Source organism: Vigna unguiculata, chromosome 6, assembly GCF_037176805.1.
Source record: "Vigna unguiculata cultivar grain cowpea cultivar isolate G323 ecotype 2 chromosome 6, ASM3717680v1, whole genome shotgun sequence".
Lineage (NCBI taxonomy): Eukaryota > Viridiplantae > Streptophyta > Magnoliopsida > Fabales > Fabaceae > Vigna > Vigna unguiculata.
Window position 1 is genome coordinate 29,794,251 of NC_140797.1, and position 26,221 is coordinate 29,820,471.

Consider the following 26,221-nt stretch of genomic DNA (forward strand, 5'->3'; position numbering starts at 1 on the left):
AACCTTTCATATTCAATTCCAATCCAAAACACCAAAAAAATTAAGATTTTAGTTTAGATTTTCCAAGGTTTGAATCCATGACCACTCAATCACCATTTCATAGTATAACCAATTCAACTAATCGTATTTCATGCTTAACAACCCAATTCAGACATCATATCATTCCATAACATGACTTCACAAATTTAAATAATAAAACAATAACAAAAGTTAACATACATAGGACTCAAACCCAAGTCCTCACACACAATCAAAGTACTCTCAACATTTGAGCTAGTACTTTTCCACGTCATACCAACTATAATTTATTGTCATAAATGATTTGCCCACCCGCATTTATTAATTATTTATTTATTTAATTATCAAATTCTACGGGTCTTACAATACTCCCACCTTTAAAATTTTTCGTCCTCGAAAAAGAGAACTTACCAGCGAAAAGATGAGGATAGGACCACCTCATGACATCTTCCATCTCCCATGTCATTTCCTGAGTTGGCTCATCCCTCTGAGTTGCTTTACTTGAGTTGCTTCACTGTTCGGATCTCCTTCCCTGTTCGGATCTCTTTCCCTCTGAGTTGCTTTACTTGAGAATCCAAGATCCTCACTGGTCCGACTCCCACCGTCAAGTCCTCCCGCACCTGCACGTCATCCTCCTCCAAAACATGCGTAGGATCGGCTATGTATTTTCTCAGCTGTGACACATGGAAAACATTATGCAAGTTTCCCAGGTGCAGTGGCAAAGCTATCTCATATGCGGCAGGACCAATCCTCCTCGTGATCTGATATGGCTCGATGAATCGAGGAGTGATTTTCCTCGATTTAAGTGCTCTGCCAATGCCTGCTGTAGGGGTCACTCGGAGAAATACGTGATCACCAGCCTCAAACTGAAGCGGCCTCCTCCTGTTGTCTGCATAGGATTTTTGCCGACTCTGAGTTGCACGCATGCGATCCTGTATCATCTTCACCTTCTTGGTGGTCTGCTGCAAGAACTCTGGCCCAAGTACCATCGACTCTCCGTCCTGCTGCCAACAAAGGGGTGTCCGGCATCTCCTACTGTACAATGCCTCATACGGTGCCATTCCAATGATGGAATGGTAACTATTATTATATGTGAACTCTACCAATGGCAGCATATCACTTTAAGTTCCCAGATGATCTAACACACAAGTCCTCTCAGATTGTTCATGAGTCTGAGGGTGATACGCTGAACTCATTCTCAACTGAGTACCCAAGGCCTTCTGCAAAGACTGCCAAAACCTCGACGTGAACCTCAGATCTCTGTCCAACACAATACTCACAGGCACCTCATGTAACCTGACAATCTCCCTGACATACAAATCCTCCAGCTTATCCATAGTCAACTTCTAATTAATCGGCAGAAAATGAGCACACTTCATCAATCTATCTACTATCACCCAGATTGAGTCATGCCCTCTCACCGATCTCGGCAGGTGCATGACGAAATCCATGGAAATGCTGTCCCATTTCCACTGTGGAATGTCCAGAGGCTCTAACATACCCCCTGGTCTCTAGTGCTCAATCTTCGCTTTCTGACATACCAAGCAGGAAGCGACGTAATCAGCCACATCTGTCTTCATACTCGTCCACCAGAAAGTAGCTTTCAAATCTTTATACATCTTAGTCATACCAGGGTGTATGCTAAGACGAATCTTATGCCCCTCATCTAGGAGCATCTTCCTCAAGACTCTACTACTAGGAACACACTCTCTCTGCCGAAATCTTAGTATACCGTCCCTGCCCACCTGGAAATCCTTCCTCTTCTCAGTGCCCAGTTCCCCAATGATCTGTCGCAGCTCCTGATCCTTACCTTGTTCAACTCGAACTTCATCTAGGAACTCATTTGTGATCCTTAGCATGTTGCATCGTATCTATCCAGGCCCCATATCCAGCCCCAGATTCATGTCCCGCAATTGTTCTATCAGCTCCAACTCTCTAATCATCATGGCTGACACATGAATTCTCTTCCTACTCAGGACATCCGTTACGACGTTAGCTTTACCAGGGTGGTACAATAGCTCAAAGTCGTAGTCCTTTAGATACTCCATCCAACGCCTTTGTCTCATATTCAGCTCCTTCTGATCAAACAAGTATTTTAAGCTTTTATGATCGCTGAATACCTGAAACTGCGCCCCATACAAATAATGCCTCCATGTCTTGAGGGAAAACACGACTGCCGCTAACTCCAAGTCGTATGTCGAGTAATTTTTCTCATGCACCTTCAACTATCTCGATGCATAGGCTACAGGTCGTTTATCCTGCATCAGTACACAACCCAACCTTGATACGAGGCATCACAATATACCTCAAATGTTTTAGTCGTGTCAAGGATTGCCAGTATCGGTGCGGTAGTCAATCTCCGCTTCATATCTTCAAAGCAGGCTTCACACTCATCTGTCCATGAGAAAGGCTAGTCCTTTCTGGTAAGCTGTGTCAGGGGACTCACCATCTTGGAGAAACCTTCCACAAATCATCGATAATACCCTGCCAAACCCAGGAAACTTCACACCTCTATAAGTATCTAGGGTCTCTCCCACTTCACCACTATCTCGATCTTAGCCGGATCAACTGCTATTCCTTGGGCTGAGATCACATGGCCCAAAAATTGTACTTCCTCCAACCAGAATTCACATTTTGATAACTTCCCATACAACTGGTGTTCCCTGAGAATCCCCAACACCACTCTTAGATGCTCTGCATGCTCTTCTCTGCTCTCAGAGTAGATCAGGATATCATCGATGAACACTACCACAAACTGATCTAGATATGGCCGAAAAATCCTATTCATATAGTCCATGAATATGGTCGGCGCATTGGTCACCCTAAATGGCATCACTACATACTCGTAGTGGCCATAACGTGACCTAAAAGAAGTCTTCTGTACGTCCTTCGGCCTGACTAGGATCTGATCGTATCCAGACCTCAAGTCTATTTTCGAGAACACCGCAGCTCCCCTCAGCTGATCCAATAGGTCATCAATCCTCGGCAGTGGGTACTTATTCTTTATCGTTAACTTGTTTAGCTGCCGGTAATCAACACATAACCTGGAGCTACCATCCTTCTTTTAAACTAACAGAACCGGTGCTCTCCGCGGTGATGCACTCGGTCGGATGAACTTCTTCTCAAGTAGATCCTCAATCTGTTTCTTTAATTTGTCTAACTCAGCAAGCACCATCCTGTACAGTGCCATAGAAACTGGCCATGCGCCAAGGATGAGGTCAATGGAGAAATCAACATCCCTGCTAGGCAGCAACTCTGGAATCTCATCCGTAAAGACATATGCGTATTCATCCACTACCAGAATCTTGCTGATTTTCTCGGCCGTACTCATCTTCTCCACATGAGCCACTATCATATAACATGTAGCTCCAGCCTCAATCTCCTTCACCGCCTGATTAGACGAGATAAGCTCCAACCCTGTTGTATCTGGGAACACTACCCTGCGCCGTCCGCAATCGATGACAACATGGTTGCTCGACAGCCAGTCCATGCCTAGAATCACGTCCAATCCCTCCATCGACAGACAAATAAGATTCAGCTTGAACCTGCGGCCTGCCACCTCCATGGGGCACCCCACACATATAGAAGTGGTGGATACCTCTCCAGATGTTAGCGTCGCGACTATCAATTCGCACTCCAGCTCTCGCATCGCAAGCCCGAGCGTTCTCACGCATTCATTAGACACGAACGAATGGGTGGCTCCTGAGTTAAATAACACCACAACCTCGTGGTCACACAACAAACACAAGAATTGCAATAAGTTACCTAACTGGGGTTGCCTCTGTAGTCGTCAAGGTGAACACACACCCTAGTGCTCTAGGCCGATCTCCAACAGGTGTCTTAGTTGGTGCACCCCCAGCTGGTTTTCTGTTAGGACACTAACGTGCAAAGTGTCCAGTCTACTCACACACGTAGCACTTACTAGTGCTACTACCTCCACTTGTACTGCTGGCAGGTCTAGTACAGTCTCTCCTCAAGTGCTCCCCACCGCAGTTATAGCATTGTAGCCTCCAGGAGGTATTTGGTGGCCTACTATAAGGTTTCTTCTGTGATCTGACATCTGGAGCAGTCTTCTGCTGTCTCCCTCCCCTTCTAGACCCCGTCTCCAACTGCTCCACAGTTTTGGCCTACTCGAGCAAAACTGGAAACTCTCTAATCCGAAGCGGCACAATGAAGCGACGCAGCTCATGTTTCAGTCCGCCCTCGAACTTCCTACACCTCCACTCCTCAGTAACTACAGGCGAGTAAAAACGAGCCAAGTACTCGAACCACTCTATGTATGCCTGCACGGTCATAGTTCCCTGCTGGAGGGTAAGGAACTTTGCCTCCCGCTCGTGCCTCGCATTGTCTGGGAAGTACTTCTCCAGGAACCTTGTCCTGAAGGTAGCCCAAGTTACCTGCTCCTCACGGGTCTGCATCAACTACTGCATCCCCTGCCACCAGTACTCTGCATCTGCCACCAGAAGGAATGTGACAAATGAAAGCTTCTAAGCATCTGTGCATTCCAACACTCTACAAATCTTCTCACACTCCCGCATCTAAGCGTCTGCCTCGTCAGGAGTGGCCTTGCCAAAGAACTTAGCTGGCCTGTGTTTCATGAAGTCCTCCATAGAGACTGGTCGGATAGGTGCCATTACGACTCTGGGTGGCGTCGCTATGGGCTGCATTGCGTCCACCATACGATGAATCGCCTAAGCTATATCATCAGCTCCAGCAATGTTTCTTCTCCTCATGTTAGCCATAGCTTGCACGCGCCACATCTTATAGTTGGTCACACACACAGCTCAAATTAGGATTTCACATCTAAAATTAATGTAACAATACAAGCAATTAGTCACGCAAGTGCAACACGGTAAGCTCACTCCCCATAGACCCCAAAAATCATTTTTGAAAACCATTGCTCTGATACCAAATGTAACATCCCATCAGGATATTACGAATTTATAAATAAATAAAGAAAATACATAATAACGTCGCATTTAATAATACCTCATTTCCCAAAACGCGGGAAATTTAAGTCTTTATTTCGTATATCGATAATGAAAATTCAGAACAAGTATTCGTCAATTATAAAATAGAAGTCCAAGAACATAAATGTTTACAACTGATTCAAAATCATAAAATAAAATCCCCAAGCTATCTCCTCTCCGCAGCGAAGCTTCACTAGAGCCACCTGCATCAACAACATCTACTCCCGTGTACCGCATACACGATCATCGCCAAACACACGCAGATAGGGTGAGCTTAACAGATAAAACATATATAATTATACAGTTTCATATACATATTCACATATCACTATGAATACTTAAACATTCTACTTTTGTTCTATACTTTAATTCCTACTATCTGACCCCCAATCAGATTATTCGTGTTCTACATCGTCTAATGATTACTTCAAGGTGACTTGATGCCATACCTATCAGCCACAACCGATAGAGCACATGTGGGAAACAATGCTACGAATCATACACCGTAACGCCAGGTAGAGTTCCCATATACGAACATAGTCTATATCGTCCCAAGACTACCAAACTCGTCAGCCAACAATTGAGGAGGGCAATCTATCTGGACCCATCCGTACTGGCCACAACCAGCACACTCACACCAGCAACACTCGCCAACCCGAGCCACAACTCAAGGGTTCCTCGTGTTCATCCGCCATCCCGAGCCACAACTCAAGAGATGTTATTCTGAGCCACAACTCAAGGAATACCACGTGCTTAACCCCTATCCCGAGCCACAACTCAAGGGATACGTTCCGAGCCACAACTCAAGGAACACTAGCAAACCCACCTTTAAAGCACCACTAGACGTCTTGTAGATCACAATTACACAACCAAATTCCAAGCTGGAGCAGTACGAATCGCCTGGCGGGGGACACGTGCCGCCATGCGCTGCCAGCTCCCAGACCGCCTGGCAGGTGTCGCGTACCGCCAGGCGCACAGCGCCTCAAAACATGCAGACTTAACAGCCACCGCCTAGCGGGTCAGCCCCCACCGCCAGGCGCCAACGCTACAGAATCCACTGTTGCTCTCACTACCGCCTGGCGTAATGCCTCTCATCGCCAGGCGCATCCAGCTAGGCAGCTTCCCTGTTCCGCTGCTATCGCCTGGCGGATTGGACCTCATCGCCAGGTGCCATATCAGAACCCCGCCAGGTACTAATTTCTCTACACTCCACTCCGCTGTTAAGACCTCATACATGCATTTGTACTACCCGGAATACTCGTTTTCACTAAATATTGTAACACCAAGATTGGTTAATATCAGTATGAGCCCTCTCATCCTATCTTGCCTGTGAGTTACTCTAATTAAGATTATTTAGCAATTCCCCAACAGCCAATTATCACACATATACATTTTATATCATAGAATGACCATAGTATGATTAATTCTTCCATTAAGCTCACAGGATGTGCCCCTATTTTGATACCCCACTTGACCAAAGAGTACTCACCCCACTGCAGGTATATTTAGCCATAAAACTTATCTGTCAAAGTTCTCTTCCCTATCCCCCCTCTAATTCACCACATCTTATTAACCATACTTACGTCTCTACTCTCCTAAGCGTCCAATTCATCTCACATCCAAATTCCTTCACGTCCACTATTATTGCACAAACTACATGAACTATACCACATCCAACCCGAACCAGTCCAACCAATATTCCATCATGCCACTGATGTAACGCTGTCGCTTGGCGGTAACTTGTCTCCCGCCAGGCGGTGTATCAGACCTGGGAACCACTCTGGTTTCTTTCACCCCTTCCAACATTCCCGTTCACTCCCTATCACCTATCTCAATACAATCTCTCCCATTTTGGCATTAACAAATCCAATAATTTCAACCCTCCAATCTCAATACCATTATACTTAGCAAGGATCACAACAATTACACCCTAATTATACCCCGCTTTCCTACCCTTGACATTTAATCATTGTTTCATTCACTTATACCTACTAATGCGTAAAAATGCACGTCATACAATATCGAATTCATCTATTAATAACCACGAATAACTTTCCCACCGATCAAAAATAGCCCAGATCACCAAAAATGTTGATTCGAGCCAGAACCCGCTCGCGCCACCTGGCGGTTCACTTGCTACCGCCAGGCGCTTCATCCCAACCCAGAAAAAATGAAGATCTCCTATGTGTCGCGTGGCGGCCAGGCAATTGCCGTCAGGTGTTTTGCTTTAAAGAACTCCAATTATCACCACGTTCCCTCCTCTATTGGTGTGCTCTCACTTGACTTTAGAACCTCACTCCACCTCACCAATCTCTCTGATTTTTGTGCCTAATTTTCTGGTATACTCTCAGTTTTGTAAAAACCCTAACTTTAAGCCAAATCCTTCTTTTTAAAGGGTGTCTAAAATTATGTTAATTACTATACCCGAAAATTAAGTCATAATTGAGTTGTTAAATGCAATTTACCACATCCTTATGGCCATTTTCCAGCCACCTCTCTGCCCACTCTAGGGTTTTCTCCCCAACCTTTCATATTCAATTCCAAGCCAAAACACCAAAAAAATTAAGATTTTAGTTTGGATTTTCCAAGGTTTGAATCCATGACCACTCAATCACCATTTCATAGTATAACCAATTCAACTAATCGTATTTTATGCTTAACAACCCAATTCAAACATCATAATCCTCACACACAATCAAAGTACTCTCAACCATTTAAGCTAGTACTTTTCCACGTCATACCAACTATAATTTAATGTCATAAATGATTTGTCCATCCGCATTTATTAATTATTTATTTATTTAATTAATCAAATTCTACGGGTCTTACAAGTATTATGGCGGGGATATGTACATCCCCATACCCAATTGAAAAAATTGGGGATTCCCCATACCCATACCCATACCCAGTCAATGTGGGGATTCCCCATCAAAACGAGAACGGGTTCGGGCAATACCCACGGGGCGGGTTTATTTGCCATCTCTAATTGTGAGTTGGTGAATATGAATGGACGCAGGTATATATGTATATACCTAGTATTAGCAGTGCCTCATTGACATTAAATATCTTATTTTTGAAAAATCAACTTATAATTTTGGAGGATTGTGAATACTTAGTATATAGATTTACATTTATGTGCGGTTGATTATTACTTATGTAATGATTTAAATTGGTATAATTATGTGTTAATTTGGGTCGTTACACATCCTTTTCTTTAGAAAAAAATCTCCTAAACATGAACATAAGACTTGATCAAGAATTTACTCATGATGATGATGAAGATGATGACATGAGTATGAAATTTTAAGGGGAATGTACTAGTGTTATTTGTTTGTTTTAAATAAAATGATGATCAATGTAGTTGTTTGTTCTTTAATCAAGGATTTTTTTTTCTGAGCTATTTGTTCTTTGGCTTAAATATACATTTGGTCCCTATTTTTGTTGATTTTATTCAATTTGGTCCCTATTTTTGTTTTATGTTCAATTAGGTCCTCATTTTCGTCAAATTGTGGTCAATTTGGTCCTTTTCACTAATGGTGTTTAAATAGTTAACGTTTTTTAACAGTACATGGCACGTGTCAGCTTCTGGTTTTTTTTATTTTTTTTTTATTTTTTAAATTTTTTAATTTTTAAAATTTTTTTTTTAATTTTTTAATTTCAAAAAATGGTCCACGTGTCAAGTCACAATTGTGCCATGTGTCAAGTCTAGTGCCACATATCAGTTTGTGGTAGTATTATCTTTTTTGTTCAATTTAGTCCCTATATTCGTTATTTTTGTTCAATTTAGTCCCAATTTTTAATAAAATAAATCAATTTTGTCCTTTTCAAATTGACACTAAATTTAATATCTTTTATACAAATTATATTAATATCTTTTCTAAAATTAACCTTTAAATTTATTATTTTTTAAATTCAATTATAAATTATTAAATTTAATTATAAATTGAATAAATTATTATATTTAATTGCTAAATAGAATATAATTATTTAAAATATTATAAGAATACAATTATTTTTTTCTTCTAATATTTATATTCTAAAATATTTTTAAAATTGATATATAAAAATATTTTAAATATTCAAAATATTTTAGAAAAATAAACTAATATTTGTAAAATTAACATTCACATATAAAATATTTTAGATTTTAATATCTAAAATGCAATAAAAATATTAATATTTTAAATTTAAATGCGAATTTTACAAATATTAATATATATTTTTTTAAAATTTTAATAATTATATTTTAATAATATTTAAATAATTATGTTCTATTTAACAATTGAATCTAAGAATTATATTTAATTAATAATTAAATATTATAATTTATAATTAAATTTAAAAAATAACTAATAATAATGTCAATTTTAAAAATTAAATGGTTCTATTTTCACAAAATTTGGGACTAAATTAAACAAAAGTAACGAATATAGGGACTAAATTGAACAAAAATAACGAATATAGGGACTAAATTGAACAAAAAAATAATATTACCACAAACTGACACGTGGTACAATTGTGACTTGACACTTGAACACTTTATTTGAAATTAAAAAATTTTTAAAAAAAATTAAAAAAATTAAAAAAAAAATCAAAAAAACTAGGAGCTGACACGTGGCATGTACTGTTCAAAAACATTAACTATTTAAACACCGTTAGTGAAAAGGACCAAATTGACCACAATTTGACAAAAATGAGGACCTAATTGAACATAAAATGAAAATAGGGACCAAATTGAATAAAATCAACAAAAATAGGGACCAAATGTATATTTAAGCCTTGTTGTTTTATCATTATCAAATTGAGGGGGAGTTTCTTCATGAGCAATAATTTTTTTCTTATGATTAAAATAGGGGCAGAAAAGTTTAAAGAACACATTGAAATTAACTTATTTAACTATTATCTTTGTAAGACTTCTGATTGCATGACATTACATATACTTTAAACATATTGTTTTGATCATCATAAAAAAAGGGGAGATTGTTGGCAAAAGCAAGACTTAAAGTTAAACAAGATTTTAATGATGACAAGGAATCTCAAGCGAATTGGAAGATGATCTGAAGACATGTGTTTTTATGTTTAAAGTCATCTTGTAAATAAGTTAAATATATTTTAAAGTAGTTTAGAATAAACTAGAATCAACAACATGCTCTTGATCTTTCTGGATCCTCTTATTTTGTAAAATTCACTGTGATAATTGATTATCACTTAGGATAATCAATTATCTGAAGTTGTGTTCAATTTTTCAAAAATCCAATGGAATAATCAATTATCTCCCTGGATAATCGGATATTTGCTCGAACTTTTGTTTTTAGAAAGCGCACTAGAATAATCGATTATCATAAGTGATAATCAATTATCCTTAACAGTTTTGGATTTGCCTTTTCAACTACTAGACCCAGATTTCGAATAGCTTTAAATAGAACTCGTTTTCACTTGTACACTTACCTTTTTGAGAATCAAAGTTCTAGTGTTGTGATTGCAATGAGTTTCTCTGACTGTTCTTAAAATAACTTTGAAAAACTTACTGTGAGTGGAGCGATAATTTTTCCTAAGGGGGTTGGGAGATTGGGTGTTGTTGTTATTGCTAGGAAAGTTGGTTTGTTCTCAGTGTGATTAAGAGGAAGTATCTCTTCATCTCTTGTATCTTCAAGAAAGGTGTTTTTTTTTCCCTATTCTTTTTAAGACAATGATATTTTGACTTCTAAATTTTGACAATTTTCTTTTATAACATGAGGTGAGATCTTTTAAGTGATTTTGGAATATTGAGAATGAGAAATGAAAAAAAATGAAAAACCACTTCAAAAATGACACCTAAAGTTATAAGAGAAAGTTGTCAAAATTTAGTAGTCAAAAAATCATTTTCCTTCTTTTTAATATGAATGTACTTTGATTTTTATAGTGATTAAGTTAATCTATTTGTTTAAAGAGATTAACAACTGGACTAGGGATGTCAACGAGGCGGTTAGTGTATGGGTAGTAGCTCCCTCGTACCTTACCCGTTGGATAAATATTTGCCTCGTACCCGTACCCATATCCGTCGAGTATCCGTTATGTGTACCCATATAAATTTTTAATATCCACGAGTATCCATGGGTACCCACGGGTATTTACAAACAAATAAAAAAAATATATTTAACAATATATTTTAATTGTAAATTCAAATAAAATACAATACATAACATTCGTAAATTTTAAACAAAGTCCAAATAACCCATTTAAATAGTGTTGAATGATAATTTACAAAAAAATGATTTTTTTTAAAACTAATTGATAACAAAAATAACTCATTCAAAATAAATATGTTAATATTTTAATCATTTTTTTAATTTAAATTAAAGTATAGCAGGTACGGGTATCCACGGGTATGGATATGATACTTGTAGCCGCCCCGTTGACATGCGGGTATTAAAAATATTCATACCCATTATCCGTAGGTATCCATTTATAATATTCATTTCCTACCCGTTGCGGGTTTTATCCGCGAATACCCACGAGTACGAATTTTGTTGACATCCCTAAACTGAATGTAGGATATTTTTATTTGAACTAATATAAATATCTCTGTTGAATCCTCCTCCCTATCTCTTTAATTTATTTGCTCTTGCATTTAAAGGAACCGAAAATTTAATTTTAACGATAAAATTTAAAAAAAAATAAAAGTATTAATTTTATTAATAAACCAATTCATTCCTCATGATTTTTTGCCATTAACAAATTAATTCGCTGCTTAATAACAACAAACCTATCATTTCCGAAAGTGGAAATTTAAAAAATTGTTGAGAATAGAGAAAAAAATGTTTGGAGGTACAGAAAAAACCCGTTATCAATTTTAATGATTTTTGTTGTAAGAGATGCCAAATTTATCATATATGATATGGTGAATATATATTATTTTGATTACATTGTTCTATTATTAGATGCTGGTTTACTAGCTTTTTTGTTTCGTCAATTTAACCGTTAACTTTTTTATTTGAAGTATGGCTTTTGCTAAAAAATGAGATCAAGATCTTTTCTGTTTATTGACATAATATTTGTTTGTGTTTTCTCCTTAACAAAGTAATTTTTGTTGCTAGTGAAAATATTGTAACTATAACTGTGATGGAAAATACTACTCTAATATAAAAAAATAGTTATAAACCGTATAATACAACAAATTAACTTATTGATACATTTGAATATAATTTTATATAAATGTAATATATAATATAAATACAAAATAAAAAATATATATGTTATTTTATTAATAATATATTTATTTTAAAATTGAAAAAATAGTAAGTACAAAATTTGTAATTGATCATTCAATTTAAATTTTTTATAATCTTTAATTAATTTTCTATATTTTAAAACTATAATTAGATTTTACTCTATATTTAATTTTTGTATATTTTAAAACTTTAATGTTTCTCACCGACTTCCATATTTTAATCTTTCACAAGAGTTGGAATTTAACATGAAAACAAAATCTAAAAATTTAAGAGTTTAAAAGATAGATTTGAATCATTTGATGATTCATAATGATATAATAATATATTATAAAATATAATAACATTTAATAACAATATAATAATTAAATAATATATTAGTACTAATATCTATACTTTATATATTTGATTTAATAAAAGTTATGTTTGAATAAAATATGTTGGAAGATTAATTAAGATAAGATTTATCATAAATTTGTCACCATTGTTACATAATTTTTTCATTCTCCCGGCTTCATATCTGTGTGGTATGATATAAATATTTCTTCAGACTTTTCTCTTAAAGCAAACAACATGGTTACATCACTTTGTGCTAATGGTTGTGGCTTCTATGGTTTTATTGCAACAAAGAACCTTTGTTCAAAGTGCTATAAAGATTATCTCGCCAAATCAAAGGGTTGTGAGGGTTTAGAATGTGAAACGAAAAGCAAGAGTTTTTCTTTGGAGAAATTATCATTATCATCATCATGTACTTCTAAAAATGAAAGTTCCACCATTGATGAGATAATTTCTCTTTCTACCACAAATTCTAAGCCAACAAGTGAGAAGAATGAGAGAAAGAGATGTAAGAGTTGCAAGAAGAAGATTCGGTTATTAGAGTTCCAATGTCGTTGTGGAGATGTTTTCTGTGGAATACACATATAGAAATGCATGCATGCAAAATAGATTTTAAGAAAATTGCTCGTGAAGTTTTGATTAAACAAAATTCCTTATGCGTAAGTGATAAACTAAAACATAGGATTTAATTTTTCAGTTTAGAATTAATACATATGATTATAGGAATATATTAGAATTCATCATTATATGTAAATGTTGGTATTGTGAATAAAAAATTAATATTCATTGTCATATTATTTAATCTATTATTTTTCTTGATATTTTATTTTAGATAATCTCTTAATGAAATTTATTTTATAGCACAACATGATATCTTCGATGATGTGAAATTGTAAAAGAACGACAATTTTTTTTTCAATCATTTTATATGATAAATAATAAGGAAAGTATTGTAAATTATATTATAGTTTAAAGAATGTAATATAAATAATATTATAATTTTATTTTTTATAAAAAGATATTTTTCGTGCATATAATATATTTTTGATTGTTATATATTTTTATTTTAAATTATTTATGATTTTGTTGATATCGGAGGAAGATGGAGGCAAACAAATTTAATAACCATTAAATTTAAGTATAATGATGAAAATGAATTTTTTATCTGAAAATATATATATAGAAAAATAGATATAGATAATAAAACTCGTTCCTATCATATTATTATTTTAATTACACAAGTAAAATTAATAATTATTATAAAAGTGAATAATCTTAGGATTTTTTGATTTAGTGGTTAGGTGGTTTTTTCATTTTTTTTTCACTACAAATGTTTTAAATTAAATTATTTGTCACTACAAATGTTTTAAATTAAATTGTTTTTCACATCTAAGAATATTGATTGACATGTCTCCTTTACACAAAAAATTAATTGAATATTTGATTATTAAATTAAGTGTGTAATTTAATTAGGTAATCTTATATTTAACCCCTCATTAATATTTATACCTTGTATAAGTTCACATTATTAATTTTAAGTATAAATTTCGAAATATGATTAATTTTTAAGCTTAATTAAATTCTAGCATTTTATAAATTTAAGTATTTTTAATTATAATTATATTAAAAGTTTTGTTCTTAAGTATCTAAAAGTTTATATTTTTAAATTAAATATATTTTTGTTTGACTTTATCGTCAATTATAATTAAATTTTAAATTTAAATACTTTAAATATTGTTTAAAAAGATATTATATTATTAATTATTTAACATTTTATATTTTTTTAATTAAAAGATTTTAAACTTTTTAATATTTAATAAATTACTTTTAAAAATTTAATTAAAAGCATCTAAATTTATGAAAAAACTTAAAAATAAATTATATTATTTTTATAATTAAGAATAAGGACATCGATGAAAAAAAAAATTCAATACGTAAACTTTGAAAAAAATATAAGATTAAATAATTGAAAAATATAAAAAAAATTAAAAGAAAAACCTTTGATTAAAAGTAGTGAGAAATTTAGATGAGTGATTAATTTTGATCAACGTTTGCAAAATAATTTTTGAATTTTTTTTGTCATCATTGTAATTAAAAAATAATTAAAAAAATAACATGAAGAAATGGAGGGATATAAATACGAGTATGGAGAAAAAGGAAGAATGGAAGGGTTGTTACAAAGGTTTGGAAGAGAGGGAGTGAAGAGAGTGCTGGAAGCGGCGCAATGGAAGGAAGGAAGAAACATGTGGACACTGAAACGCAACCTGAGAGAAACAAACAAAGGGGTTTTCATTCGACATTCCATGATGTTTCATATTTAGTTTTCAATCTGAATCTTCTTCCCGACTTTCCTTGTTGCTCGTCTTCTCTCACCCCCTCTCTCCACGCGCCACTGCTTCTACCCTTCGGCCTCGTGATGATAATCTGAAGGTTCCAGATCTCCATCGCATTCTTTCATTTTTTTTTTTAATTTTAAATCGAATAATCTTTTTGCTGATTTTATAGGTTTTGGTGTGTCTCTTGGGCCTCTCTATTTGAATTGGATTTTTTAAGGTTTTTTTATTTATTGAAGGTAGTTTTTTAATTTTTTTAATTTGTTGCGTTTAAGTTTTTTTTCTTGTACGAGAATTCCCATTTTATCACTTTTTGGGTTTGTTTATTTGTTTTATTTGAAGATTCACTTTCAGGTTTTTATTTGGATTCTGCCCCTTTGGGGTTTTGTTTATAACAAAAAAAAATGATATCTGATTGGTTGGCAGTGTATTTTACACTGTAAAATTCTTTTACATTGTCTCTGCATGATCATTATAATCTTTGTTGATTTGAAAGTGCCATTTTCAGGGTTTATATGTTTGAAATTTGTACTTATTTGAATATACCTTGATATCTTCAGTAGCTTGGTTTTTCTTAAAGCTTGATTTGCTTGCCATCTGTGGATTTGTGCGAGTGTTGCATTGCACTGCATTGTGCTTTTTAATTGCATAATTTCTACATGAGGAAGCTGGGTGGAGAAGCCAAAAATTGAGACCAACATGTGAGTAAATCATCGAATTTGTTTATGAAAAATCTAGTGTTTATGAATGATGAAAATCATGTCTCAGGATCCAAATATGCAGTTTCTGGTCAAATAAATACTCATTGTAATTTTGTAATTTGCTTTTCCTTGTATGGTTTAGCTGTGTTGGATACATAGGCAAATGGGGGAAGGTGGGGAAAATAACCTAGACTCTATGTGTTTGTGAATATGCCGATGTATATTTTACCAACTTGGAGCCAACATTCACTTGATGGTTTCAACCTTATTCTATGTGATGCTGAAGTATTTTGCAGAGAAGTAGTCTCAGAGGGTGGAATTACTAGAAAAAAAAAGAGTTAAAGAGAGGTGTTTTTTTGAAACGTTAGTCACAAGTTGAAGGACAAAACTTTGATCCACCATTGCAGTTTGTTTGCCACCACATCTGGTGTCATTGTTGGTCTTGAAAGGAAGAAAGCTGGAAAAATGATTGTACATTAGTAGTATTTGTGAGTCTTGTTGATATTAGCCACCTTGGTGAACATGGGGAAAAGAATAGGATTATGCAAGTGGGAAATTTGGTCATCTTGGGAAAGAGCTATCAACTATTATCTGTGAAAGTTTTTAAAGAGAAGACTTCTGAACATTTTGTATCAGAGTATCATATGCCAGATAAAACAAAATTGTTAGTCTATTTTTATCCATTAAAAATTCAATAAAAATCTGGGTTGATCCTTGTAATTTAAATTTAAATTAATAACAATACTTAACTTTACATTTCTGATAACACAGGAAACACTGGTACAAGCATTATCATATCCAAGAAACACAGGTAAATAACAATACATAACACAGGTCTAAATCCAAAAACTAAAGATACTACTACATTTTATTTATTCTCAAGCAGGTATTAGAAAACACTGAAGAACCATAATGGAAACAGGGGTAGAGTTAATTAAGCATCTAAACAGCGTATTTGTATAGTTGAAGAACCTTCTTCCAAGATGGTCTATTGCTGATATCATCCCACCAAGCACTCACATGCTTCCTCTCTCTAACCAAATTCCCTCTTCCAGTTTGGTTCACCAAATAATGGCCAAATGGGAGATGGCTAAGATCAGCAAGGCTGAAGAACTCACCAGCCAAGTACTTGCTTTTTGAGAGCCTCTCCTCATAAACATCAAGCACCTTCTCAAGCTTTTTATCACTCTCTTCTATTACTTTTTGGTCTGATGGAGCACCCATTAATGGGGCAAACAGAAGGTTGATAACCAAGTCGTAGATTGGTGGGTGAAAATTATGAGCTTCCACTTCAAGCCATTGTTCCACTAGTCCCTTTTCTTCTATTGTCTTTCCCAACAAGTCTGTTCCTTGGTCTTTATACTTCTCTGCATAGTATCTGATTATTGCACGAGATTCTGCAACATTGGTTTAAAATCAGTCTATTCGAATGGACGTAGACTATCTTACTTTTTGCACAAGAACAGAGAAAATGCATTCTGGAGAAGTAACCATTCAACCTTTCGGATTATCCTTCGTTGGAAATTTCAAACAATAAAAACCAATTCATGCCACCCCATTAAGGTTCACTGTAGAGAAATGTCTGATGCATCAAGGATCAAACCATAACATATCCTTATAAAAAACAACTAACACCAATTTCATAAAGTAACTAATTTCTAAACACTCCCCATTGATATCAGTGGGACATAACTTTATCACAAAAAAAAAAAAAATACTCACACGTACACCGGAAACGAGAGAGGAAGAGAGTTTTTGCTATATTTCAATCTAAAAATTTATATATTACTCTCGGTACAAGATTAGGCTTTTATAGGTTAAAAACATTATAATATTAATTTTTAGACAACCCGCTCAAGAAGGAATTATCAGAAAATAACCTTTCAACTTGTAGTTCTAATTGAACGGTGCTTACAATTTTGTGCGGTGTCTACAATTAACTTTACCATTGTAGCTGCGTTTATGCTTTCCAATAAAGTTACATAGCTTTCTCATAAGGTAAGTTTTGGTCCAATCAAACATTTTCTATTCGGTTAAAGTTTTCAACATTTGCAGCTTGATTTAATTACTGATATTGCCTCCTTTAAATCAAGCTTGTATCATTCCAAGCATTCTTTTTAACTTATAAAATAACTCAGCTTTCGGTGGCTTTGTAAAAATATCTACAACTTGTTCTATAGTTGGACAATATTTAATTGCTACTTCTTTCTCAACTACCAGTTCTCGGATTTTATGAAACCGAATATCTATGTGCTTGGATCGTCCATGAAATACTGGATTTTTGCATAATGCAATTGCTGACTTGTTATCACAAAATATCACTGTGGGAGTATCTTGCTTCTGATGCATCACTTCAAGCATTCTTCTTAACCATACAGTTTGGGTTGCACAACTAGCTACTGCCATGTATTCTTAAGTTGTTGAAAGAGCGACAACAAGTTATTTCTTTGAGGACCATGATACTGCTCTTGTTCCTAGATGAAATGTATACCCTGACGTGCTTTTTCTTGTTTCAACATCTCATGCCCAATCACTATTTGTATATCAAACAAGTTTCACAGCTTTAGTGTCAAAGTACCTTTGATATATCTAAGAATTCTCTTTGCTCCTTGTAAATGACATACACGCGGCTCTTCCATGAATCTGCTCAGCAGTCCTACTCCAAAGACAATATCTGGTCTAGTAGTAGTCAAATATTTGAGGCTTCCAATCAAGCTCTTGTGTTATGTTGAATCAATTCTTTTTTCATCACTATCCTTTTTTAGCTTCAACTACTCTTCAACAGGTGTTGAGATTGGCTTTGAATTCTCTATCTTGATATTTTTTAAAACGTCAGCATCATACTTCTTTTGAGATATAAAAATTCCATTATTTTGCTGAATGACCTCAATGCCAAGAAAATATGACATTAGGCCCAAATCTGTCATCTCAAAACATTTAACCATGGTCTCCCTAAATTCTGCAATCATCTTTGGATTATTGTCGGTAAAAATTAGATCATCAACATAGAGGCACATAATAAGAATACTGTCAGGGTCAACTGATTTGATATACAAAGTATGTTCAAACGAGCATCTCTGAAAACCATTATGCACAAAGTAAGAATCAATCTTTTTATACCACGCTCTGGGTGCCTGCTTCAAGCCATACAATGCCTTCTTCAATATGTAAACTTTATCTTCTTTTCCTTCAACTTCATATCCTGCAAGTTGCTTAACATATACTTTTTCTTCCAAAGTGTCATTCAGAAAAGCAGATTTAACATCCATTTGATGAATTTTCCAATTATTTTGAGCTGATAGAGAGATAAGCATACGAATTGTATCTAATCTCGCTACAGGAGCAAATACCTCAAAATAATCAATACTTGGATTTTGTTTGTACCCTTTTGCTACCAACCTTGCTTTGAAACGATCAATTTCTCCACTAGACTTGTACTTAGTTTTGTACACCCACTTTACTCCAATTGGCCTTTTGTTTGCTAGTAAGTCTATCAGCTCCCATGTTAATTCTTCTTAATGGCATGAATTTCTTCATCCATTGCTTTTTCTCCAATGTTGATTATTTGAAGCTTCTTCAAATGTTATAGGCTCACAATTTGCAAATAAGGAAAAATTGATAATTTCTTCATTAGATGGGTAATTGTCATTACCCACAACATAATCCTCCAATTTGATTGGTAGTCTTCGTTGCCTTTATGGTCTGCTTGATGTTTCTGGCTCATCAGGTGTTGGATCTACATGTCTAATCTCTTCTTCATAATTTTTTGGATTTACTGCATGCTCCTTTTGGGCTTTGGAAGACCAATCCCACATTCCTTCTTCATCAAAGGTCACATATATGCTAAAAATTACCTTCTTCGTCACTGGATTGTAAAACTTGTATGCCTTTGAGTTAGTGTTGTAACCAATTAAGATGCACTACTCTCCTTTGTCATCAAGCTTTTTTCTGAGTTGATATGGTACATGGGCATATGCTATACACCCAAAAACTCTGAGATGCCAGATTAAGGGTTTCCTTTCACTCCAAGCTTCTTTTGGTGTTTTATCACAAACACTCTTTGTTGGACACCTGTTCAAAATATACACAACAGTAGAAATTGCTTCTGCCCAGAATTCTCTAGGCATTTGTTTCGCCTTTAGCATGCATATCACCATATCCATGATTGTTCTGTTCTTGCTTTCTGCTACCCCATTTTGTTAAGGATTGTATTTGGTTGTCATTTGATGCTAAATTCCATGGTGGTCAAAGAAATTTGCACATGCAAGGTATTCTTGGCCTCTATCTGTCCTCAAAGCTTTTAATCTTGCAGCCACTTTGTTTCTCCACAAATGCCTTAAATGAATTAAAGGCATCACAAGATTCTAATTTCTGTTTCAATAAATACACCGAAGCTTTTCTGCTAAAGTCATCAATAAAAATAATGAAATACCTGCAACCACCATTCACAATCTCCAATGGCTTTCTTGCTCTCCAGGACTTTCCAGTTGAAAAAGATTCTCTATGTTTCTTTCCAATTTCACAAGTCTCACATATACCTTCAGGAATGTTTATAACAGGCAAACTAGATACATACACTTTTTTAGATAAAAAATTTAATCCAGAAAAGTGATAATGTCCAAAGCTCATGTGCCACAGCCAATCATCATTTTGTATAATGGAATTCAAGCAAGGAATTTTATCATGTTGAACTTTCAAAGGGAATAGGCGATTAAGAGTCATTTTTACCTTGACAATGAATCTCCTATTTTTGTCAATCAACATATAGTAGTCATCATGAATCTGCATGTTATAGCCTTTCTCTGATAATTGTCCCATGCTCAATAGGTTATGATGAAGACCAAGAGCATAGAAAACATCAGAGATGAAATTTTGAGAACCGTCCTTCAATCTGATTGCAACTCGGCCTTTTCCCAAAATTGGAATGTTTGAGTTATTTTCGAATTTCACGGTAGATTTTACTATTTCATCTAGTGAGAAAAATAACTCCTTTTTCCCACACATGTGGTTGTTGCAACCAGTATCTAGGTACCAAATATCTCCATCACCTAAAAAATTATTTGTTGCGAGAAGTAAGGTTTGTGGATTATCAGAACTCTCACCATATGCTGATATTTATTTTCTGCTATATTTGCTTGTTGTTTGAATCTACGATCTGCATCTTTGTACCCGAACTTTCCATAGTGGTAGCAATTGAAATTTGTCCTCTCCTGGTAGGTGAAACTGCCTCTTCCTCTTCCATGGTTGATAGATCTGACGTTGTGTCCACCTCTTCCTCTTCCTTGATTAGGTGGCCTGAAATTGTTGTCTCTCCATTGTTGATTGAAGTTACAACGACCTCTTCCTCTGAAGCTACCACGACCTCTACCTTTGAAATTTATATTTTTATCTTCACGACCTCTACCGTCTTTACTTCGGTTGGATTCTACTATGTTGGTAAAATTCACCTGACTTTTCAAGGCTTCTTCATTTTCTTTTTCAGTTTTCTCCAAGATTATGCTCACATGGTTTTCAATGCTACCTTGCAATTCTACAACCATCATGATGTCTGTGTCGTGGGACTCAATTATTGTAGTCACCACATGATCAAATTTCATCAACATTATGCGTAGAATTTTCTCTACCACCTTGTTTTCAGGGATGTCTTCTCCATACACCCTCATCTTGTTGACAAGATTTGTTACCCGTGAAAAATATTGTTCCACGGTTTCTAAACTGGACATCTCATATCTTTCATATTCTCGACACACGGATTGCAATTTGGATTTCTGAGCTTTTTCTACTCCTTTGTATGACAGCTTCAAAATGTCCCACGCTTCTTTGGCTGTTTTGGCATTTTCTATTTTGCCAAAAATTGAATAATCTACACCTTGGTGAATTTGTGATAGCGCTAACAGGTCCTTCCTTTGAGTTGCATCATCAGCTCCTTGTTGTATGCCTGATTCAAGAAAGCTCCAAATATTGTGAGCTTTCAAATGGGTGGACATTAACAATGCCCAATAATTGTAATCTAGTTTCCCATCTAATTTGGGATCAGACCAAACAATATTGTAGTTTGTGGCCATCTTTCTTTCTCAAATAGACTTTAAAAGTTTTGATAAAGTGAGAACTCTCTTGTTCCTCACACATTCAATATATTTTTTTAAATTTTCACTGACTTTCTCACAAACTCACAAAACCAATGCTGGATTTAACCAGCTCTGATACCAATTTGATATCAATGGGACATAATTTTATCAAAAAAAAAAACACTCATACATGTACAATGGAAATGAGAGAGGAAGAGAGAGTTTATGCTCAATATATTTCAATCTAAAAATTGATACATTACTCTTGGTATACGATTAGCCTTTTATAGGCTTTACAAAACATTATAATATTAATTTTTAGACAACCCAATTGTTAGAAAACAACCTTTCAACTTGTGGTTCTAATTGAACGGTGCCTACAATTTTGTGCGGTGTCTACAATTAATTTTACCAGTGTAGCTGCCTCCATGCTTTCCAATAAAGTTACACAACTTTCTCATAAGGTAAGTTTTGCTCCAATCAAACATTTTCTATCCGGTTAAAATTTTCAACATCTATGGCTTGATTTAATTATTGACACCAATCCTAATGCCTCCTTTAAGAACAAAGAAATAGCAATTAGGTAAGCAAGGTGTTGGGCATATGTGTTTTTTCGCGAGGCACCAACCCTCTGTTTTTCTGGAATGTTTATATATATATATATATATATATATATATATATATATATATATATATATATATATATATATATATATATATATATATATATATATATATATATATAACATATAAATAAAATATAACAAGTTCATCCATATAACACATTTCTTATATCTTTTATATTTTTAAAAATTTCTAAGAATGGTATCATAAAGAATTATCTTTTCGAGACTTGTATAATGAAAGAAATTTCTCATAAATCACTATTCTATTTTTTTCAAGTGTTTCACAAATGATTTTCATAAATATCAGGACCCTAAAATTAACAAAAAAAATTGAGATTATCTGAAAAGAGAATAGAAAGGAAATGACAAGATTTAAGATATGAATGTGTTAAATTTGATGAGACGGTTTAAGCTAAAAAAAATAAAGAATGCAAGAGATTATAATCTTTTAGTACATACATAAAATAAAACAAATTTTTTTTTTCGTATAACATATATCTTTTAAAACTCTTGAAATTTCCGATAAAACAAAAGAAGGTAGAAAATAATAAAGTGGTTTACCATAGAGAGTATAATCACCATCTTGAATAACAGGAAGTGATCCAAATGGCTGCAAAATTATCAGAGACAAGTGTAATTTAACATGAAAAAAGAGAGGCAAATATTACAGAAATCCTGAAACCAAGTGAAGCTTCAGCTGTTTTGGTGTTTAAAAACTAAGTAGGAAAAGAAAAAGTGAACCTGCAACTTGAGGAACTGGGCTTCCTTATTTTCTCCCTTAAAGAGATCAACATGAACTGCTTCAAACTCAATTTCCTTCTCAATCAGACACACAACCACCCTTTTGGGGCATCCATAAATTGGACCGTACACCTTCACCACCATTTTGTTTGTGTATCTCAGTCAACTTGTGCTTTAATGCTGTTCACTCATTGTTTTATCGCATACTTTTCCATCTGCAAGAATACTATTGATGATTTTAGAAAATTGTTTATGATGAAAAAAAGTAGTAGTTTGCTACCTTAGGCTATTTTGAAAAGTAAGCAAACACTTAGTTTTTCTAAGGGCTAATGACATTAAAAACACACCCTTTCTTTACGAAGCATTGCAAAATGCAACTCTTAAAAAAGATTATAGGCTTTTACTTCCTGCACCCCCTACGATTTCTTTTATCACCTTTTTCACTTTATAAAAGTGATTTCCAAAAGCTATCCGAAAATTTCGAAATAAGATTTTTGGAGATGAATTTCTGGAATAAAATTTTTGAAATGCATTAATTATATTCTATTCTGGATCAAGCTTCTGAAACAAATATAATGCCTTTTGGAACTAGTTTTCCATCACACCCCATGTGAAATGTGTTCCTTTCTTTGGATTTTCTCTTTTCCTTTTCCTAAACCGTTTCTCTCTCTCTTCTTCCTCTGCAACAACAGTGGTAATGGTGTGGGCTAGTGCTGAAAGGTAATTTAGTATTTTTTATTAGTGTATGGGTGAAGTTAGTAATTGTGGAAATCAAAGGAGCAATAACCGGAAGATTATGCTTCTCTTTGCACCTCTAAACACTTCTCATGTACTTCCAAGCATGGTAGCTAGAATCGTACGATTCTTATCGTGATACGGTTCAAATTTTTGGTCCCACGAAACGTATTAGTCGATGAATCATTTTCTTACTTGAATCGTGACATGAATCAGATGAATCGTGTTAGAATCATATGATTTTCGATTCAGTTTCGTTTCACCCGATTCTGCCCACGCTTACACTTCCCAAAATACACATCTCACAAAGCGACACACTGTCTACATGCTACTCACACCGGATACGCTTCACGCAACATATAATACACATCGAAAATGAAAAAACCCAACAAACTGAAGAGTCACATTGGATGGATATTTGGTTATAAATTAAGAAGGAAAAGAAATATGAGATGCATAAGAAGGTGGAGAAGAAGCATAAAGTGGAAGAGAAAAGAAGAAGCATAGAAAACCTGACTGCCCGTGAAGAATCATTTACGTGAAGAAGAAAGCACAGTGAAGAAGAAAGCATGAAAGCATTTGGAATAGGTTTGCTGAAGTGTTTTCTGCTCAAATGTTTTCTGTCCGCCTCTAAAATGGCTTTCTGATATATTGCTTTTTGATGAAGTTTCTAGATTTTTAATTTTAATAATATTTAATTTACTATAAAAGTAAATATACATCACATCAACCTTTTATTTCACTTTTTCTGAAATCTTCACATGTGATCTTTCTTTACCTTTTTATTTTTTGTTTAAATTCCATCTTAGAGCATAAAGCTCAATAGATATTATCGTGATCTTTCTTTACGTTTCTTTTTCAAATAAAATATACGTTTCTTTTTTTAAATAAAATAAAGTTTCATAGTTTATCAAAACAGAATTAATCTTTATGATCTACAACGTGAAATAAAACTTTATACTTTTATCCATGATCATGTGTGAACTTTTTTTATCTTTATCAAGAATTATATTTTGACTTCAAAATTATATTTTGATAGCTCTTTTTATATATATTTTTTATTTTGAATGTTAATTTATATTTTTTTAAGAAGAAATATTAGTTTGAATTTATTCTTATGTGTAGAATTAAAAAGAGTATGACTCAAACAAAAAGAAAGAAAGAAATAGATATTACATGAAGTCATTGTGAGAGTGTTCCTCCACATAGACTTTTAGTCAAGTGCAAATATTGTTCACATACTTATTGGGGTGGTGTTGCAACAATGAAACATCATCTTGCTAGAACAAAGCAGAATGTCATTGCTTGTACATATGTTCCTGATGATGTTAGAGAAATGATTTTGAAGTTGTTAAAGATAAAGAAAAAATAAAAGAAGCAAATCTGATAGATTGTTTTGAAGAAACAGATATTCAATGTAGTAAGAAGGGGAAACAAGGAGTTACAAAACAGAAAACCATAAATAAAATGTTTAAAGATAGAGAGTTGGTGATTCAAGATATTTGCAACTGCATATATGGAAATGCTTTGCCATTTAATTTGGTAAGAAACTCCTTATTTACCCAAATGTTGAAATCTGTTGGGGAATATGGAAATGGCTTAAAGCCTCCAACTTATCATGAAGTTAGAGTATCTTATATGAAAAAAACGGTTGACAATATTCAAGCTAGTTTGGAGAAATATAAAGTTGAACGGGAAAAATGGGAATGGACTTTGTAAGATCTCAAAATTTATATCATAATGTTTTCAGTATGCTAATATAAAAAAAATTGGTTAAATAGTTATAATATTTTTTTTCGGTTATAAAAATATATAAATTTCATATATATATATATATATATATATATATATATATATAAATGACTGTACGTATAATATTTAAACGTATATATATATATATATATATATATATATATATATATATATTAATATCATAATGTTATAAACATTATATAATAGATTACATTTATGTTTTAAAGTATATGTATATATATAATACAAGTTTATCTTTTAGAATAAATGATGTAGGACAACATTCAATAATAGATAGAATTTCAATTAATAAGATTACTATTTTTGTACTGCAAATCTAAGATAGGTTTGGTGAATTTAATGATTGAATCTTCAAAGCCTCTATATAAAGAGATAGTGCAGTGAAAGCCATACGAGGAAAAGCAACAAGAAAAAAAAAAGAGATCTGAGAGTTAGAGAAGCACATTAGAAAAAGGAAAACGTAATAGTGAGACTCAAAGGAGAAATAAAAGTTGAATCGTGCATTCAGACCTTTTTCAATCTCTAATGTAAGGGAAGGAGACATTTATCATTCTATCTTTTGACTTTTATTTTTCTTATCTCCTCATAATTTTTTGTTATATTTACCTTTAAGTGAGGTGTCCCTAACCTCATTCTAATTTATATTTAGTTCTCGTTCCTATTTATTTATTTATTTATATTCATCTCCAGTTATGCACTGGTCCTATTTATT

General features: G+C 34.0%; 3 protein-coding genes across 5 annotated transcripts; all 3 read right to left on the reverse strand.

The window, feature by feature from the left end:
* Positions 1-515: 515 nt before the first annotated feature.
* Positions 516-1,079, reverse strand: LOC146885756 (uncharacterized). The gene has a single exon (XM_085675082.1). The coding sequence runs from the start codon at positions 1,077-1,079 to the stop codon at positions 516-518; it is 564 nt and encodes a 187-aa protein (XP_085531208.1).
* Positions 1,080-1,139: 60 nt separating this feature from the next.
* On the reverse strand, positions 1,140-1,877 carry LOC146885757 (uncharacterized). Its single transcript, XM_085675083.1, has 2 exons — positions 1,560-1,877; positions 1,140-1,364 (listed from the first exon to the last, which is right to left on the reverse strand). The coding sequence occupies exons 1-2, from the start codon at positions 1,875-1,877 to the stop codon at positions 1,140-1,142; spliced, it is 543 nt and encodes a 180-aa protein (XP_085531209.1).
* Positions 1,878-16,298: 14,421 nt separating this feature from the next.
* Positions 16,299-24,362, reverse strand: LOC114187108 (glutathione S-transferase F10-like). Of its 3 annotated transcripts, none has more exons than XM_085675196.1 (5): positions 24,249-24,362; positions 23,002-23,216; positions 22,822-22,870; positions 20,836-21,504; positions 17,432-20,793 (listed from the first exon to the last, which is right to left on the reverse strand). In XM_085675196.1, exons 2-5 carry the CDS (start codon positions 23,143-23,145, stop codon positions 20,615-20,617), a joined length of 1,041 nt encoding a protein of 346 aa, XP_085531322.1. In that variant the 5' UTR covers positions 23,146-23,216; positions 24,249-24,362; the 3' UTR covers positions 17,432-20,614. The 3 variants fall into 3 exon arrangements, with proteins under 3 accessions (XP_027931042.1, XP_085531322.1, XP_085531321.1); XM_085675195.1 differs by having other exon boundaries at positions 23,002-23,227; positions 24,249-24,349; XM_028075241.2 differs by lacking the exons at positions 17,432-20,793; positions 20,836-21,504; positions 24,249-24,362 and adding an exon at positions 16,299-16,963 and having other exon boundaries at positions 23,002-23,292.
* Positions 24,363-26,221: the final 1,859 nt, after the last annotated feature.

Coding starts and splice junctions, on each gene's coding strand:
- LOC146885757 (XM_085675083.1), bottom strand. CDS start 1,877: ATGCTAAGGATCACAAATGAGTTCCTAGATGAAGTTCGAGTTGAACAA. Junction 1,365..1,559: donor ATTACGTCGCTTCCTGCTTG/GTATGTCAGAAA, acceptor CCGATTAATTAG/AAGTTGACTATGGATAAGCT.
- LOC114187108 (XM_085675196.1), bottom strand. CDS start 23,145: ATGGTGGTGAAGGTGTACGGTCCAATTTATGGATGCCCCAAAAGGGTG. Junction 21,505..22,821: donor TGGTGATTATACTCTCTATG/GTAAACCACTTT, acceptor TTCTTGAATCAG/GCATACAACAAGGAGCTGAT. Junction 20,794..20,835: donor TAATCAAGGAAGAGGAAGAG/GTGGACACAACG, acceptor GAAGAGGAAGAG/GCAGTTTCACCTACCAGGAG.
- LOC146885756 (XM_085675082.1), bottom strand. CDS start 1,079: ATGGCACCGTATGAGGCATTGTACAGTAGGAGATGCCGGACACCCCTT.